The sequence below is a fragment of the Diplotaxodon limnothrissa genome, linkage group LG3 (genome assembly GCF_057381915.1).
Source record: "Diplotaxodon limnothrissa isolate DT_005_m linkage group LG3, D_limnothrissa_male_GT1.1, whole genome shotgun sequence".
NCBI classification, from domain to species: Eukaryota; Metazoa; Chordata; class Actinopteri; order Cichliformes; family Cichlidae; genus Diplotaxodon; species Diplotaxodon limnothrissa.
In genome coordinates this window covers 29,484,892-29,502,751 of record NC_140598.1, presented here as the reverse complement: position 1 = coordinate 29,502,751, position 17,860 = coordinate 29,484,892, and the positions used below count along the sequence as shown (strand labels likewise).

General features: G+C 41.8%; 2 protein-coding genes across 2 annotated transcripts; both read right to left on the bottom strand.

The window, feature by feature from the left end:
* Nucleotides 1–2,370: 2,370 nt before the first annotated feature.
* LOC146635274 (uncharacterized) lies at nt 2,371–4,344 on the bottom strand. Its single transcript, XM_085350074.1, has 2 exons — nt 4,270–4,344; nt 2,371–3,123 (listed from the first exon to the last, which is right to left on the bottom strand). Exons 1-2 carry the CDS (start codon nt 4,342–4,344, stop codon nt 2,371–2,373), a joined length of 828 nt encoding a protein of 275 aa, XP_085206200.1.
* Nucleotides 4,345–14,298: 9,954 nt separating this feature from the next.
* LOC146635273 (uncharacterized) lies at nt 14,299–16,339 on the bottom strand. The gene is made up of 2 exons (XM_085350073.1): nt 16,265–16,339; nt 14,299–15,048 (listed from the first exon to the last, which is right to left on the bottom strand). Exons 1-2 carry the CDS (start codon nt 16,337–16,339, stop codon nt 14,299–14,301), a joined length of 825 nt encoding a protein of 274 aa, XP_085206199.1.
* Nucleotides 16,340–17,860: the final 1,521 nt, after the last annotated feature.

Sequence of the window (17,860 nt, the reverse complement as noted above, 5' to 3'; positions counted from 1 at the left end):
ATGACAGCTGTGCCCACACAGTTTAATTATACCTGGAACAACATCAGTGATCACACTAGTCAAACTTGCTCAACAATGGCAAGGACAAACATTTTCTTAATACGATGAATATAACTTTTTTAGACTGTCATATTATAATTATCTGGTGAGAATAAATTATGTATTAATAATATATTTGAGATCTCATGCAGGTTAGACGTGTAGGCTAACATCACAGGATGATTCTGTCCATTCAAAGCTGCTAATAAACCTGAATATTGACCTTTAACCACGATACAGAGAAAATGCAATTAAAATGTAACCTGCACAACTCCTAACAAGCCAGTGTTGTGGTTTGTGTTCAGGTTCATTAAAACCACTGTTCAGTTTGAGGAAGCAGTTTTAAGACACAACAGACATACATGCAAGTGTAATCGTGGATGGAAGGAAGAAGGATGGAGGAGAGAAGAGTGGATCTGTTGGACTAATAGCTGGTCTGGTAGTTTCCGCTGTGCTTCTTGTTGCTGCTGTTTCTGGATTTTGATCTACAGAAAACATAAGAAGCAGGATCAGGATTCATACCAGCCTCCTGTTGAAATGCACCATGTTTGAAATGTCTCAGAGCTTTTCCAAATGAGCTCTCAGTCTCCTTGTTATGCGTCAATTTCCCATCGTTGTCACTCAGCACAGTCAAAAACAGATCTGAGGACGTGTTTGTCATGAAAAGAGCCCAACATTTGGTTTTCAGGGTTTTTATAAAGGGGATTTATTTCTGTGAATGAAAAACCGACTGAAATCCTGGATTCTGTTCTTCACTCACCACCAGCTCACACCTTCTTCTCACCTGCAGGTCCTAGAGGACTTGGAGGGTTTGTGGCACTGGTAGTGAGTCTGTCAGTTTTGGTGTGTTTGTTCTTGTACCTAATGATTTGATCTCTAAAAAAAGAAAAGGGAATGGTGCTGAATATGTGATTTCTGCTTCTCAGAGATCCTGTTAAAGTCTAAAGACATTGGGAGGGTTTCACACTGTTTGGAGCAGGGAAACAGGTGCTAATGGTGCAATACTGGTTTTGTTGTTGTTGCTTTTTTTGAACAACACAGTCGAGATTCACATTGTCCTCGCAGTGAACCGCAGAATCAAATGTCTGAGATCTTTCTACAGCTGAATTATGAATCTCCTGCTGCTGATCACAGAGACAGAAATCGTCTAAAAACGCACAGAGGCCACCAACACCCCACAAAGGTCCCTGACTTCACTGACAGTCTGGGGAGAAAAAGCATTTTTCTGAGGTCTGAGGTGAGGCTGTCTCACATAGTTAACCTGCCAAGACCTAAACTTTTTCATGGCATTTTTAATTTCTCGTTGCTATTTGGGCTGATTGGGACCTGATGAATGTAAAAACAAAGAATTACCTGATTTCCTTTTTTTTTTCTTTATTTTTGTTTTTGAGAAAAGTGAGATCGCTTAATTATCCATGTTTCACTTATCTTAACTGCACTACTGTATAATCTATATTATTGCTAATATATATTGTAATATATCTATATCATGGCTGAAGCACTTCTGGATGGATGCAAACTGCTTTTCGTTGCCTTGTACCTGTGACATGTGCAATGACAAAGTTGAATTCTATTTAATTCTATTCTGTTCTATTTAATTCTATCCACATACGTTTGTTTGACATTTTGATAAAGTAGCAGTTTAATGTCCTCGTACATGGATATTAAGAAAATTGTGTTTTGGTCCAGATCAGGGGTCTGCAACCTTTCACATCCAAAGAGCCATTTGGACCCGGTTTCCACGCCAAAGAAATGAAGATAACACTGTATATTTCTTATTACCTTTATGCTTTGTGTGAACACTAAGGTGTGTTGCTTATGAAATCCATGAAGTGCTACAGAGAAAAATACATTTTATTTATGTAATGAACACATTTTGAACTCTTAAAGAAATATAACAAAAGGAAAGACGCCCAGCTGAACTAAAATGATCCATGTAGCAAACAATGACTGTTGTGAGCCTAAGTTGTGTGGGCATCGAAGGACTACCTAGTGCAAAGAATATACATGATACAGATGTGCATAAGCTGACTATTTCTTTTTCTACATATACTGGTGTTTGAAAAATGAACAGTGAAAGCAACAGCAAAAAGAAAAACAGATCCTTCAGGCTGGACTGAACAAAGTGATATTTTATTGGCAAAACTTTTAATGAATGTTTAAAAAACATTTTACTGTTGTGTGAAATCAATAAACTCTTATTTTAGCAAAAATATCAAAAACATTTTACACACTGAATGTTTGCAGAACTTATTTACATAGTAAGTATTTAAAGCTCCATGCCTAGCATAAGTTACTTGCACTGGTGTCTTGGGACAACTCCATCTCGTCTCACTTAACCCGTTTTTGAACTAATGCTGTGTTCTGGTAATTTGACAGCATACATGCTACTGCAAACAGTTGGTTGATATTGTAAACAGGTGACATGGTGATGATGCCATCAAAAAGTTTGTTCTGTTTGATCCTCCTAATGACTCGCTCCACATGCAGCCTGAGTCTGACTGTGGCCTGCGTCTCCTTAACCTGGTTCTTCTTCTTCTTCTTCTGCTTAGATACAAAAGGGGGGCGGTACACTTTGCATTTACAACCATCTGTGATCAGGAAGCCCTTATCCACCATCACTGCCATGTCTTCAGTCAACTTCTCAGCAATGCCTGATTGTTTGAATAGTTCCTTGTCACTAACCGAACCTGCGTACAGATCAGAGATGAATGTGACTGGACCATGTGGAGCTATGCCAACCAGGGCTTTCATCGTGCAGTGGGATTTGTATGAAGAGTACGTTTCACTCTGGAGAAGTGGTGAGGATGGTGTCTGACACCTCAGCTCTGTACAGTCAAGGATCACCTGGGTGTCTGAGAAACCTTTGAATTCTTTAGGGAGGTAAGCTTGCACTTCTGCACGTGTAAGCCAGATGCACTGAGACCCCAGTGCAGTGGCAAGAAAACTTGTCCATGTTGCAATGATGCTGCTCACTGTGGACTGGTGTATGTTGAATCGATGAGCCAGGTCCCTCTCCTTCAGACCAACAGACAGGAAAACCAGGAAAAGAAAGAACTCGTCGATTGGCTGGAGCAGCTGCCTCTGAAAGGTTAAAACAAAAGGGAAAATGTTACTCCTAAAGCTATGAACTAGTACGATCATGCTTTTCTTGGCTAAATGTTTTGTAAGATAAGACAGGATAGACCCTTATTAGCCCCACACGTGGGAAATTTGTTGAGTTACAGCAGAAAGTGGCAAAAATTCAGAAAAACAATAGGATAGGATAAGAATAAGACACTGTGTACAATAGAATAAAATACTTTATAGATCAGAATAAAATAAAGTTGGTTTTATTATCTTTATATACAAACTGCAAACGTCCTCATATGAGTTGTAGGACAAGTCTTAGTGGGACTTGTTAACAGTCCTACTAAGGGGCAGGTCAAATGTCAACGGCACTGCATCCATGTTTATGATCTCGTCCGGTCCGATGGAATATTCGTTTCTTTCTTTGTGTGAATTTGCGCAAGTTTGTTATTTTCTCTGCATAGTCGGGGGGGAGTTGCTGACACACAGTCGTCCGCGCCCTGATGGACAGTCCTTTTCGTTTTTTCGTTGGCGACTATTTTGGCTTTCAGTCGGATCTGCACAGTTGAAACACCTCACCCATTTGCTCTCTGTGTGTTCATCCAGTCTTCAATACATTTAGGCCATCTGCTCTTATTTCCCCTGAAAGCTTTTGTCATCTTTTTGGACTGAGCCAGTTCATCACGCTGGAGTCTCCAACGTCTCACCATTGATTCGTTTATACCAAGGGTACGTGCAGCAGCTCTACTTCCCCTCGCTGAGAGACAAAAAGACTGCCTTTCATTGGAAAGCTGCATCATATGCATTTATTGTGTTTACCATACTGAGGGTTTGTGAATGAAAGCTTCCTTTGCTCCTGTAATACTCCTCTTGCTAATCAAGTTTGTTTTTCGCGCTACTTCGTACGGGACTACGTTGCCTTTCGGACGGACATGTGACCAACATACCACTCTTGTCCCCCGATACTGTGTGTCTGATCACATGCCCTTCTGCCAGCCAACGTAGTGCCGTACAACAGCGGAACAAACAAAACAAATCCTCTGAAAGTCACAGAGTTCAAAGCTTGTGCAAAAAGTAGCGGCTTGTAGCCCAAAAATTATGCCACATAAACACAATGCCATCGCACCTCTAGTTCCAACTACCAACAAAGCCATAGCCTACCGTTTGTGTGCGTGCAGGTGTCAACACTTCTTCGTCCGTGTTGGCAGCTGACTTGGCTCTTGAAGCCCGGATCATCTTATAGATGCAAGGCTCAATCAAAACCCAGAATGCCATCAAATGATCATAGCTTGGAAATCTATTCACAAGAGAGACAAACATCGTGTCAATCATTAATTAACATCACTCATGAAACATACAGTCAGCAGATAAAAAGTAAATATCTGTTGTCTTCATGAAGACTGGAAACACTTGAACTTCGGTGTACCTGGTATAGAATTGGATGTCAGTGTCAGAGCCAGCAAACCGCTGTAACCCAAACTCTCGCTGGACACGTAACGCCTGTATTTCCTTCCTCAGACTCTCCACGTCTTTGGACAGGTCTTCTGCTGATGGCTCAGGGACTGAGCAGTAGTCATGATCTCCTGTAACACTGTGCTGACCTTGATCCCCAGGATGAACTAGTTCAGGGGGTTCTCGCTCCGTTCTCTCCCAAACACTACTCTGCGTTGGTTCGACTTTATAATTATTCCACTGAAAAAGTGTCGGGACAGCACCTTTAAAAAGCCTCCTTCGACCATCAAGGGTTGTTGGTCCTGCATCCTTGGCTGCTGGGTCCCTGATAAGAGAGAAAACAAAATCATGTTCATTCTTTTTTGTTGACTTTTGTAGAAAATGGGCCATGTTTCTGGTGACAGTGGGGAAGGAAAAACTCCCTTATAACAGTCAGAATCAAGAGGGTGGGGAGGCGAGGAAGACAGAACAAAAGGCACGCTGTGGCAAGATTAATAATAACTAATGATTCAATTCAGACAGGTGTATAAATGCACAGTGGGTGAAAATGTGATTAATAAAGAGTGCATTATTTGCTAAGGGTTTAAACAGCTCCAAGAATTAGAAGAACCTACTTAAAACAGTTTTAAAGTTAAAATCATTTCTATGTGTTTATTGTAGTTTTTTTTTTAAGTTTTCCCACCACCTAAAGCAGGGTTAAAGTAACACAGTTTCACTATCATGTAGCGTTAGTCTCACCTCACCCAGCCTCAATATGCTTACTTGACAGCACTCCTCGGTATTAAGTCACACCCAGAGAAAGACTTTGATATATTCACCTTGCAGGGATGCCTTCTGCAGATAGCTTGATTTGTGCTATCCGTTGTAGCTTTGCTGTCTGTCTTCTGTTGAACACATCCAGTCTCATTTTTCTTCTTATCTTCTCTGCAGATGCCTTCTCTGCCTTTCTGCCTACACAATAAACATTTCATTATTTCTACTTTTGAGCTTGCTAACTAAGAAAACACGACATAAAGCCCACTCTGCATGCAGCTATGTGGTTTTCCATCATCAGAAACCACAACGATAGTCTAGTAAATAATGAAAACACTTATGTTAGAAAGCTTATATAAAAGTTGCCCGATACAAAATGATGGGAACAAGCGGAATACGCCGGCTGGAAGGTCCCATCTTTCAGTCTTGTTTTGCTTACTCCTCCTTCAATGGTGCTACTCAGTTTAGTTCACCTAATGCGGTAAAAGAAAGTACTTCTCTTTTTTCCTCGTCTATTTGTACAACCTGGGGCGCAACAGTTATCAACAATGGTTAGCCGCGTTCACCACGGCAGCCGGATGCTGCCAAAATAGCGACGCCTGGAGGGGGAGGGGGCGAACCTGTGTGACGTCATCTCCTGGAGCCTGAACAGAGGTCGCTGCTCCCTGCGCAGTACAAATACTACCAGTTTCGAAATAAGAAATCGCATCCAGTTTACTAATGGCTGAGTGCAAATGTGGCTGTTTTCAAGCCGCTAAACTGTGAGTACGTCCCAAGTTAAGTCAGCTGGAGTGCGTGGGAGTATAATAGCCAAGATAAGATAACCTTTATCAGTCCCACTCAAATTAGTTTTGACACAGCAGTTAGGGGACAGTGCAAAAGTTATATAGCAAAAATTAGAATACAATAAGAATAAAATTCTGTACACAACTGTACAGAATAGAACAAAAAAAATACTATATACAGTAGAATAAATAGAATAAGATATACAATAGGATAAAACAGAATACAAATTCTATGTACAACTGAGTAAAAATACAACGATGCCAGAAAGGAGTATAGCACTTAGTGTTGTTGTCCACCCTCCACCACAATTGTTATACATTTATCAATGAACTGCAAATATCTCGTTGTCATATTATGTGTCCATAATTGTAAAGTAGATGCAAACTACTACATTGACAATCGGGCAAGATATTACTTTAAACCCATTGTTGTCCTCCATGCACACAGGGGAAACTTTCAGCGGTTTTCACATTAAGGCCGTTTGAATCCTCAAAACTTTATGTGGCGATTGCCGGACACTAAGAGCAATTTTTTGAATTAGGGATTGGGGTTTGGGGGGTGTTTACCTCCGACTAGTGCTCTTTGTTGTTGTCCTTGCGTTCGTCGTCTTTTTTCGGAGTTCATGTGTAGCGTTGGTACCCAGTCTGGATTTGTTTGATCCATTTCATAGGCAGGCTTCCCTACAGTGGTGCGACAGAATTGCACATGTCTGCAAAGTCACTCAATACGATGTTTGTTCGGATTGTATAACCTCCGAGCGCATCAACAATAAAATTATTAAGCTATAAAGAGTGATGTAAACATACTACATTTTCACTTACCGGAGTGAAAATGTCGGGAGCACACCAACAGATATTTGGAGATGGAAGAGAACTGGAGATCAAGTCATCCCACGGCTGCTATCCAGGCTAGACGCCTTCTTTTGGTAACATCCGATACATGAGCTCCTTCACGTTGCTTCCAGGTTGGGAAAGCATAAAAAGACAATCCAACCTTATTCCCGTGCCGGTCGTAAGATCGAACATTGCAGCCGAGCACACAGCAAGTACGAACCATGGCTATGCTATCGCTCCTAGCTTAGACCCCCAAAATGGTGAATCGGGCCAAAATCCTTTCCACGCCCACCCCCGTGACATCACGCTCCGAAGCCCTATATGGCGCATCAGCCCAAAAGACTTTCCACGCCCACCCCGTGACATCACGCGCCAAAGCCCTGTAAGATAGTGATGTCCTGTGTGTCGAAGCGTGTGTCAGGGGAGTTTTTGGGAAGCACGTATCGAGGCTCGCTTTGATTACGTGTGCAGTGACGTTCGAGGCCTCGCGGGCAGTCCGTACCACGTGACTGATTCAGGGACTGGCTCGCCGGTTCGCGCCAGATTCGAAATAAAATGGGCAGCAAAACACAGCTGATTCCCCATCACACTGTTGTGGAATTGGACTACGTACGTGCTACATAGTTGAGTATTTCTTCTTCGATGGAACCAGCAAGGAAGAGATTTTTTTTAAATTTAATCTCCTAATAAAGTATGCACACAGTTATAAATATCACAAATGATAAGTACCATAATATAAATAAAACTATAGATCCTATAATCTGATTTCTGTATTTTAGTTTATTAAAAAGTGAAGCGCCACACAGTTTGTGTGATTATCCAGATGTACATAAGCATGATTACACAGTTACACAATCATACCAAAACTCTGTCCTGATAGTTTCCACTTTCTCTTTTGTATCAGACATACTGAGACAATATTCGGGATAAATAACAATGAAAACAATTCATTTATTCAGTTTAGAGGCCTACACATCACATCAAAGAGCCCGTTTCACTTGAATCGTCCACTTGATGGCGCAGTAGAGCAAATGAATCATCACAATGCTTTGACCATGAGTCGACCAGTGTGATGGAAAGCTTCAGTTCATCACGAGGCTTCATCTTATGGAACGCCAGGACTGCCATAATGAATGAATTAAATACACGATTAAATAACTGAGTATCATCCTTAAAAGTTTTAGTGTGTTTGTACAGGTGGCTACAGAACTGGATCAACGTCCTCCACAAGCACAGCGGCTGGAGCCAAATGATAGATTAACATCATTGGAACTACACCCAGCCCGTGTTTTGACTGAATATTACACAGCTTCACTCCATGTACACCTTACACTGAAGAACAAGCTTCGAGGGCAACCGATCTCTCCCTGAAGACAAAATGCAGTTCGAGATCAACAGCGTCAACTACAAGACTCAACAATGTGAACACACAGCAACACTGCCCTAAAGGGTTCAGCAGCATGTACAAATACCATGGATGGATGGAAGTATGCGCTCCCAATCACAAGCTGGGAGGTTTGCCAGCGACATCACTGTGTGTGAATGGACTTGAGAAGACTGTCTGAGTTTCACATTTGCCATACTGGGAGCTGAAAAGGCAAAGGAAGAGACTGAAAAGAGTGAAAGACAAAAGGCAAAGCTGAAGAAGAACGGCCCACTGGGCCCCTGACACGCCACAACTGTGAACTGCTGCAGATTCAGGAGAGAGACAGAAGCTGTGAGAAGTGGAGAGCATGGAGGAAAAATGAAGTCTGTTGTTGTTAATGTGAGAACACATGAAAATTGGGTTGGAAAACTGTGGCCGGCTGTCTTGTGGAGGTTGATAAAGAGTTCGTAGGATTGCAACAAAGGTAAAAATAAAACGCACACAAACACACATAAACAGAGAAATGTGAAGGAAAGGCAGCTTTAAGGACACGCCCTGCTGAATCTGCAGCTCCACTGCACACAGCCATTAAACCTGCCTACTAACACACACATGCAATGAAGATCAGCTTGTTATCTGTCATCAGTGTTAAAATTGTGCAAATTTCACAGACACTTGTTATCAAACGCTGAGTGTATCCACTGCTGACAAATAACCCTCTAGGGTTGCAGGACAAGAGTTTAACTTTTGTGAAGGGAAAAAAAGAGATTCTGGTTTGACCAACCAGTGATCAGACAATAAATTTAGTTATTAATATAGTAAATTGTGAGATGCTTTCTGCATTATTGGTGCAGCACAAGTAATTTACTGTATGAAGGAAATTCTCTTTTGTGATAATATTTTGAACATGCATTTCTGTTGTCCTGTCAACTTAGTGGGTTAATAGCTGATTTGCAAATTAGTTGATTGTTACTAGATCAGGGAAGGATGACTGGATTATAAAACAAGTGAATAAGATGTAGCAGAGGGTAGTTTCCTGTTTCTGATGTATGGGTGAAGCTTGCACCCAGATACACACTCTGATTACACGAGAACAAACTTGTTTTGTGAAATACATGATGACATGTTACACGTTTTATGTTTGGGGAAGAAAAAAAAGGAAAGAAAAGTTAAATGAAATGATTGGGTCTGTGAAAATGAAAAATAAGTTTAAAAAAAAAAAGCACAGACCTGGGGAAGAAATCCACATTCCTGTGATAAAACATTGATATGAAGTGTTTAGGAAGCTTTTCATGGTGAACATTTGTGTTGTGTGAACTCTGCAGCTGCTAATGAAAAACATTTTCTCTGTGTATTTAGCAGGTGAAACTAGGTCAGTTGACCCCAGACTTTCCAGAATTGGAAATATTCAGGAGCACTTGTGGGCAACCAGTAAATATGATGTGGGGAAAATGAACAAAGGTAGTGACACTTAAGTCTGATTTCAGACCATGTAAGCATCAGTTGTTAATTAAAGCCAGAAGCAGTGACTGCAGCACTGCATGGCAGGTTCTAACCCCTACAGCCTGTTAGTTCACCTGAAGGCAAAACTTTTCCTGTTATTTTTCCGGTAGATTTTGGGGTTTTTGTTTTAGTACCAGGCTGATTCTGCCAGTTAGAAAAAGAAAAACAACCCAAACCTAAGAGAAAGACTTTTTTTTTTTGTTGTTTTTTTTTTTATTTACACTTAAGACATGTCCGGGCCTAAAATCTTTTTTGTTTTTGTAACAGTGCACTTAGGGAAAAACCTGCCAGGTATCATCCCTCTGGGTGTGATATTTTGTGTGTTGATGTTAAAAGCAGGCCTGCAAGATTGGGAGCAAAAGTGCTATAAAATACTTTAATTGAAAGCAAATATAAGGTGAGCTTCTCAAGATTACAATTGGCTTCTGAGAAAATTCACCTACATAGGATGCTGACCATATTAGATGGGAAATCCTGTGTTTAAAAGGATTGTAGCGATTCAATTCATTTCAATGGCAAGAAGAATTGTTTTTGGAATGATGAAATATTGCTGTCAGTGGACATTTAAATTTGTGCGCGGTTTTCCACTATCAGCAATGATCGTTATGAATGCATGTGACTAGATGAATACATGTGATTGGTATAAATGCAAATGCAAAGGACTGTGGCTGGACTGATGATGTGGACTAAATGTGACTGACTTGAAATTCAGAAGACGGTAACTATTCTAGGATTGGTCACTTTTAATGCCTAATCCACCCCAAACAGTGAAAAAAAAAAAGGTGGATGTATGTGTTTTTGTTTGCTTGTTTTTGCAGAAGCAGAAGGATGACAGAGACCAGAGGAGGAGGGACTGTAGGTTTACATGAGTGTGGGCAGACTAAACCCTTTAGCTGCTACTTTTCTGTTTTACTGATTTTGTGTGAAGAACACTGTTTTTACTGGCTGCTTGTTGGTTATAGTAACACTCTGTATTGTTGGAAAATGTCAAATGTTAGAAGTTGGCAGAAAGCATAGCGGCCTTGAAGAGCGTGCAGAGAAGGCCAGCCCACATCAGCAGCAGTTAAGCTATGCTCTGATGAACGGCTTTCACCCACCCACTGCTGACTTCATTAGGAAACAAAATTTTAATCAAAACACAGACGGGTCCGTTGAATGCATGAATTGGGCCCGCCGTGTGCTACTCCGGAGGAGACGCCCTGATGTTGCATTGGCAATGATCTAACTAACCCTTTTCTTTAAGAAAGGAGCCTAGTTCTGATGAGTTGACTCATGGGAGTGTCGATGCGTCAAGAGGAGGAATTCCAGGTTTAACATGAAACAATGTTTTCTGTGTTTTTCATGACGATTTTTTCCACGGCTTTTTACTGTGACTTGTGGGATTAACACGTTATGGACAGGTATGTTCGGATGAGGGTTTGAAAACCTATAAGTGAAGTTCACAAAACTGAAAGGAAAAATGTGGATTGATGTTGGTTGATATATTTTCCAAATGGTTAGAAGTTTTTCCTTCTAGTAGGGAGATACAGGTGCAGTGGCCAGAGTATTGCTGGAAGAAATCATCCCAAGGGTGGAATTTCCAGAGATTGAGACTGGGTGCTGATCAGAAGTCTTCAGAGACCCAGCGAGAAGTAGGAAACAGTCATGGCAGAGCTGAAAGCCCAGGCAGTAGTTAAGGTCAAAGGTCGTGCGGTTTGGGGCCCTACTAGTCATTATGAGAAGGTTCCAGAACCACAGCAATAACCATAAAGCTGCACTGGAACGAGAGGGTGAGGGGTGAAAAGAGCGCCCTCCTCCAAAAAGAGCATGCCAAGCTCCAACTCAGCGACTGCAGAGCAGACTCTGTGGCACCTAAGAGGGATCATGAATGCAGATGACACCTTATTAAACAATCAGGCAGTTGTGCCGGAAGTAGTTCCGTGTGGTTTTGTGTTAAGGGGGTCGTTGGTGTGACATTTCTAATCATCTTATAACTGATATGCATTTACATGTCTGTGAACATCACAAACTCTGTTAGAGTCCTGAGCAGAAGTGACTGGAGTAGTTTTAGCATGCACGTTTTACAGCAACCTAACTAATAATTATTTGTGTATATTTTGTAGACTGATTTTCTAGCATGTCAGTTCCTGATGTGTAAGTGCATTAGGCCCTCACTGTCCGAGTAAACATAGTAACAACAGTTGTGAGTTCTTTTGACATGTGTACTCAGCTTTGACATGTTGTTTGACACCCTAAAGTAGGATTTTGGGTTCATCACAATTCAGTGAGTGATTTTGATAGGTCTCAAACATGCTGGAAGCACCTAAAGAATGAGGTTGTTCTTCTAGAGTTAAATGTGGTTGTTTTGGTTTCCCCAATCACTGATGTGAGGACAGTAAAGATAATTGCAAATGCCTTTGAGAGGGTTTACACTGTTTAAATGGGTCTACAGTAGTAAAGAGTACAGCACAATGCATAGAGTGTTCAGCTCCAGATTGTACTGGATGCACCAGAGTACCAGCCGCTCAACTTCCTGCCAGTATGCAGACTCATCACTATCCTTAATGAGGCCAATGACGGTGGTGTCGTCTGCAAACTTTAGGAGTTTAACAGCCGAGGTGCAGTCGTTAGTGTAGAGGGACAACAGTAGTGGTGAGAGGACACATCCTTGAGGGGCACCAATACTGAGGGACCGGGTTTCAGAGGTGATCTCCCCCAGCTTCACTTGCTGCTTTCTATCTGTCAGGAAGCTGGTGATCCACTGACAGGTAGCTGGTGACACGCTGAGCTGGGAGAGTTTGGAGGAGAGAAGTTCAAGCACAATGGTGTTAAAAGCCGAACTAAAGTCCACAAACAGGACCCTGGCATAAGTTCCCGGGCGGTCGAGGTGTTGCAGAATGTAATGCAGCCCCATGTTCACTGCATCATCCACCGACCTGTTTGCCCGGTAGGCAAACTGCAGAGGGTCCAGCTGGTGGCCTGTAATGTCCTTCAGATGGGCTAACACCAGTCGTTCGAAGGATTTCATGACCACAGACGTCAAGGCGACGGGTCTGTAGTCATTCAGTCCTGTGATGGCGGGTTTCTTGGGAACAGGAATGATGTTTGAGCGTCTGTTGAAGATGCGAGTAAAGATGGGAACCAGCTGTTCAGCACAGGTTTTGAGGCAGGAGGGTGAGACACCATCTGGTCCGGGGACTTTCCTGGGCTTCCGTTTCTGAAATAGTCAGCTCACATCCTCAGTGTGTATTCTGAGTTTGAGGGAGGAGGAGGAAAGGGGGGTGAGAGGTGTGATGGAGGGTGTTGAGTCTGGATTGGAGAGGGCGGTGGTGGTCGTTGGTCTGGAGTGGGGAGGGTGGTGGTGGTCGTTGAGACTGGATTGGGGAGGGTGAGGGTGAAGGGGGGAGAGGTGGAAGATGTGTTGGGGGTCAATGTCTGAAGCAATGTCTCTGGGGAAGGGAGGGTGAGGCGGGGAGTCTGTCCGTCTCAAACCTGCAGTAAAACACGTACCATGGTCACGCAGTCTATTCTTGAAAATATTTTGTGCATCTTCACTTTTATTTTCGGTTCCACATGTGGCAAAAGTTTTGTGTTGCCTTAACTTACACCCTGTAAATTTAATAATCTATACTTCAAACGTGGGGATGGGGACTACTTTTTGTTTTTATTTGCTGACATAACCAACTGTTTAAAAAATAAACCTCTGACATGTTTAAACATATGAAGAATGGGATGTAGTATCCTCTAACTACTTGGTTAAAATAGTGTTAGAGAAATAAACATATTCTTATAGCAATGTGCATCACTGTAGTTATAAAACATGAACCATCTAAAATGGTCCCACCAATGTGTAGTCCTACTTAGAATAATCCTTTAATTGTCCCACAAGGGGAAATTTGGTTGTTACAGCAGCCACTTGCACAATCACTTCTGCGTTATACTCATCCCTGCCCCACTGTTTCTGCAGTGGTTAAACAGTGGCGATGTTCTACACCCGCTGCCTACAAGAGCTCCCAAAATTGAACAACTGCCAGAAAATTAGATAAAGGATTTACGTTATATGCTGCATCACAGATACACAATACGAGGGTAAGAAAACAGAAATTAACCGACAAAAAATAACGTTGGCTAACGTCAAATTTAAACATTGCGTTACTCCTCTCTGCTTTATCACACCCAATTTGACTGGTCAGATAGTTTAATCAACATGTGTTTGGGTGATCAGAAGCAAATATACATCAAGTTAATACTGCAAACATACAACATCTAAATGTCTGTGAATGTAGTCAAAGGAGCTTTCAAAGAAAAGCGTCTGGACTTCTTTAAGTTTCTACATTTAATGAATTTTTAAAAAACATTTTACTGTTGTGTGAAATCAATGAACTCTTATTTTAGCAACGGTATAAAAAATATTAAAACACTGAATGTTTTCAGAACTTATTTACATAGTAAGTATTTCAAGCTCCATGCCTAGCATAAGTTACTTGCACTGGTGTCTTGGGACAACTCCATCTCGTCTCACTTAACCCGTTTTTTAACTAATGCTGTGTTCTGGTAATTTGACAGCATACATGCTACTGCAAACAGTTGGTTGATATTGTAAACAGGTGACATGGTGATGATGCCATCAAAAAGTTTGTTCTGTTTGATCCTCCTAATGACTCGCTCCACATGCAGCCTGAGTCTGACTGTGGCCTGCATCTCCTTAACCTGGTTCTTCTTCTTCTTCTGCTTAGATACAAAAGGGGGGCGGTACACTTTGCATTTACAACCATCTGTGATCAGGAAGCCCTTATCCACCATCACTGCCATGTCTTCAGTCAACTTCTCAGCAATGCCTGATTGTTTGAATAGTTCCTTGTCACTAACCGAACCTGCGTACAGATCAGAGATGAATGTGACTGGACCATGTGGAGCTATGCCAACCAGGGCTTTCATCGTGCAGTGGGATTTGTACGAAGAGTACGTTTCACTCTGGAGAAGTGGTGAGGATGGTGTCTGACACCTCAGCTCTGTACAGTCAAGGATCACCTGGGTGTCTGAGAAACCTTTGAATTCTTTAGGGAGGTAAGCTTGCACTTCTGCACGTGTAAGCCAGATGCACTGAGACCCCAGTGCAGTGGCAAGAAAACTTGTCCATGTTGCAATGATGCTGCTCACTGTGGACTGGTGTATGTTGAATCGATGAGCCAGGTCCCTCTCCTTCAGACCAACAGACAGGAAAACCAGGAAAAGAAAGAACTCGTCGACTGGCTGGAGCAGCTGCCTCTGAAAGGTTAAAACAAAAGGGAAAATGTTACTCCTTAATCTATGAACTAGTAAGATCATGCTTTTCTTGGCTAAATGTTTTGTAAGATAAGACAGGATAGACCCTTATTAGCCCCACATGTGGGAAATTTGTTGAGTTACAGCAGAAAGTGGCAAAAATTCAGAAAAACAATGGGATAGGATAAGAATAAGACACTGTGTACAATAGAATAAAATACTTTATAGATCAGAATAAAATGTGATATTGTCAAAGTAAATGGTTGCTGGGATGGTTATGCACACCATACTGTACTGTCAGGGTTGAATTCTTTTATTTTTCTAGTAAATAAAGTTGTTTTTATTATCTTTATATACAAACTGCAAACGTCCTCATATGAGTTGTAGGACAAGTCTTAGTGGGACTTGTTAACAGTCCTACTAAGGGGCAGGTCAAATGTCAACGGCACTGCATCCATGTTTATGATCGCGTCCGGTCCGATGGAATATTCGTTTAACTTTCTTTGTGTGAATTTGCGCAAGTTTGTTATTTTCTCTGCATAGTCGGGGGGGAGTTGCTGACACACAGTCGTCCGCGCCCTGATGGACAGTCCTTTTCGTTTTTTCGTTGGCGACTATTTTGGCTTTCAGTCGGATCTGCACAGTTGAAACACCTCGCCCATTTGCTCTCTGTGTGTTCATCCGGTCTTCAATACATTTAGGCCATCTGTTTTTATTTCCTCTGAAAGCTTTTGTCGTCTTTTTGGACTGAGCCAGTTCATCACGCTGGAGTCTCCAACGTCTCACCATTGATTCGTTTATGCCAAGGGTACGTGCAGCAGCTCTACTTCCCCTCGCTGAGAGCTTTAATTTGAAAGCTGCATCATATGCATTTCTTGTGTTTACCATACTGAGGGTTTGTGAATGAAAGCTTCCTTTGCTCCTGTAATACTCCTCTTGCTAATCAAGTTTGTTTTTCGCGCTACTTCGTACGGGACTACGTTGCCTTTCGGACGGACAACATACCACTCTTGTCCCCCGATACTGTGTGTCTGATCACATGCCCTTCTGCCAGCCAACGTAGTGCCGTACAACAGCGGAACAAACAAAACAAATCCTCTGAAAGTCACAGAGTTCAAAGCTTGTGCAAAAAGTAGTGGCTTGTAGCCCAAAAATTATGCCACATAAACACAATGCCATCGCACCTCTAGTTCCAACTACCAACAAAGCCATAGCCTACCGCTTGTGTGCGTGCAGGTGTCAACACTTCTTCGTCCGTGTTGGCAGCTGACTTGGCTCTTGAAGCCCGGATCATCTTATAGATGCAAGGCTCAATCAAAACCCAGAATGCCATCAAATGATCATAGCTTGGAAATCTATTCACAAGAGAGACAAACATCGTGTCAATCATTAATTAACATCACTCATGAAACATACAGTCAGCAGATAAAAAGTAAATATCTGTTGTTTTCATGAAGACTGGAAACACTTGAACTTCGATGTACCTGGTATAGAATTGGATGTCAGTTTCAGAGCCAGCAAACCGCTGTAACCCAAACTCTCGCTGGACACGTAACTCCTGTATTTCCTTCCTCAGACTCTCCACGTCTTTGGACAGGTCTTCTGCTGATGGCTCAGGGACTGAGCAGTAGTCATGATCTCCTGTAACACTGTGCTGACCTTGATCCCCAGGATGAACTAGTTCAGGGGGTTCTCGCTCCGTTCTCTCCCAAACACTACTCTGCGTTGGTTCAACTTTATAATTATTCCACTGAAAAAGTGTCGGGACAGCACCTTTAATAAGCCTCCTTCGACCATCAAGGGTTGTTGGTCCTGCATCCTTGGCTGCTGGGTCCCTGATAAGAGAGAAAACAAAATCATGTTCATTCTTTTTTGTTGACTTTTGTAGAAAATGGGCCATGTTTCTGGTGACAGTGGGGAAGGAAAAACTCCCTTATAACAGTCAGAATCGAGAGGGTGGGGAGGCGAGGAAGACAGAACAAAAGGCACGCTGTGGCAAGATTAATAATAACTAATGATTCAATTCAGACAGGTGTATAAATGCACAGTGGGTGAAAATGTGATTAATAAAGAGTGCATTATTTGCTAAGGGTTTAAACAGCTCCAAGAATTAGAAGAACCTACTTAAAACAGTTTTAAAGTTAAAATCATTTCTATGTGTTTATTGTAGTTTTTTTTTAAGTTTTCCCACCACCTAAAGCAGGGTTAAAGTAACAGTTTCACTATCATGTAGCGTTAGTCTCACCTCACCCAGCCTCAATATGCTTACTTGACAGCACTCCTCGGAATTAAGTCACACCCAGAGAAAGACTTTGATATATTCACCTTGCAGGGATGCCTTCTGCAGATAGCTTGATTTGTGCTATCCGTTGTAGCTTTGCTGTCTGTCTTCTGTTGAACACATCCAGTCTCATTTTTCTTCTTATCTTCTCTGCAGATGCCTTCTCTGCCTTTCTGCCTACAAAATAAACATTTCATTATTTCTACTTTAGAGCTTGCTAACTAAGAAAACACGACATAAAGCCCACTATGCATGCAGCTATGTGGTTTTCCATCATCAGAAACCACAACGATAGTCTAGTAAATAATGAAAACACTTATGTTAGAAAGCTTATATAAAAGTTGCCCGATACAAAATGATCGCTGCACAAGCGGAATACGCCGGCTGGAAGGTCCCATCTTTCAGTCTTGTTTTGCTTACTCCTCCTTCAATGGTGCTACTCAGTTTAGTTCACCTAATGCGGTAAAAGGAAGTAATTTTCTATTTTCCTCGTCTATTTGTACAACCTGGGGCGCAACAGTTATCAACAATGGT

What these genes read in the sequence shown, in the direction of transcription:
- LOC146635274 (XM_085350074.1), bottom strand. Translation starts at nt 4,344, where the DNA reads ATGATCCGGGCTTCAAGAGCCAAGTCAGCTGCCAACACGGACGAAGAA. An exon ending in CACCTGCACGCACACAAACG is followed by an intron (nt 3,124 to 4,269) that starts GTAGGCTATGGC and finishes TTAACCTTTCAG; the next exon opens with AGGCAGCTGCTCCAGCCAAT.
- LOC146635273 (XM_085350073.1), bottom strand. Translation starts at nt 16,339, where the DNA reads ATGATCCGGGCTTCAAGAGCCAAGTCAGCTGCCAACACGGACGAAGAA. An exon ending in CACCTGCACGCACACAAGCG is followed by an intron (nt 15,049 to 16,264) that starts GTAGGCTATGGC and finishes TTAACCTTTCAG; the next exon opens with AGGCAGCTGCTCCAGCCAGT.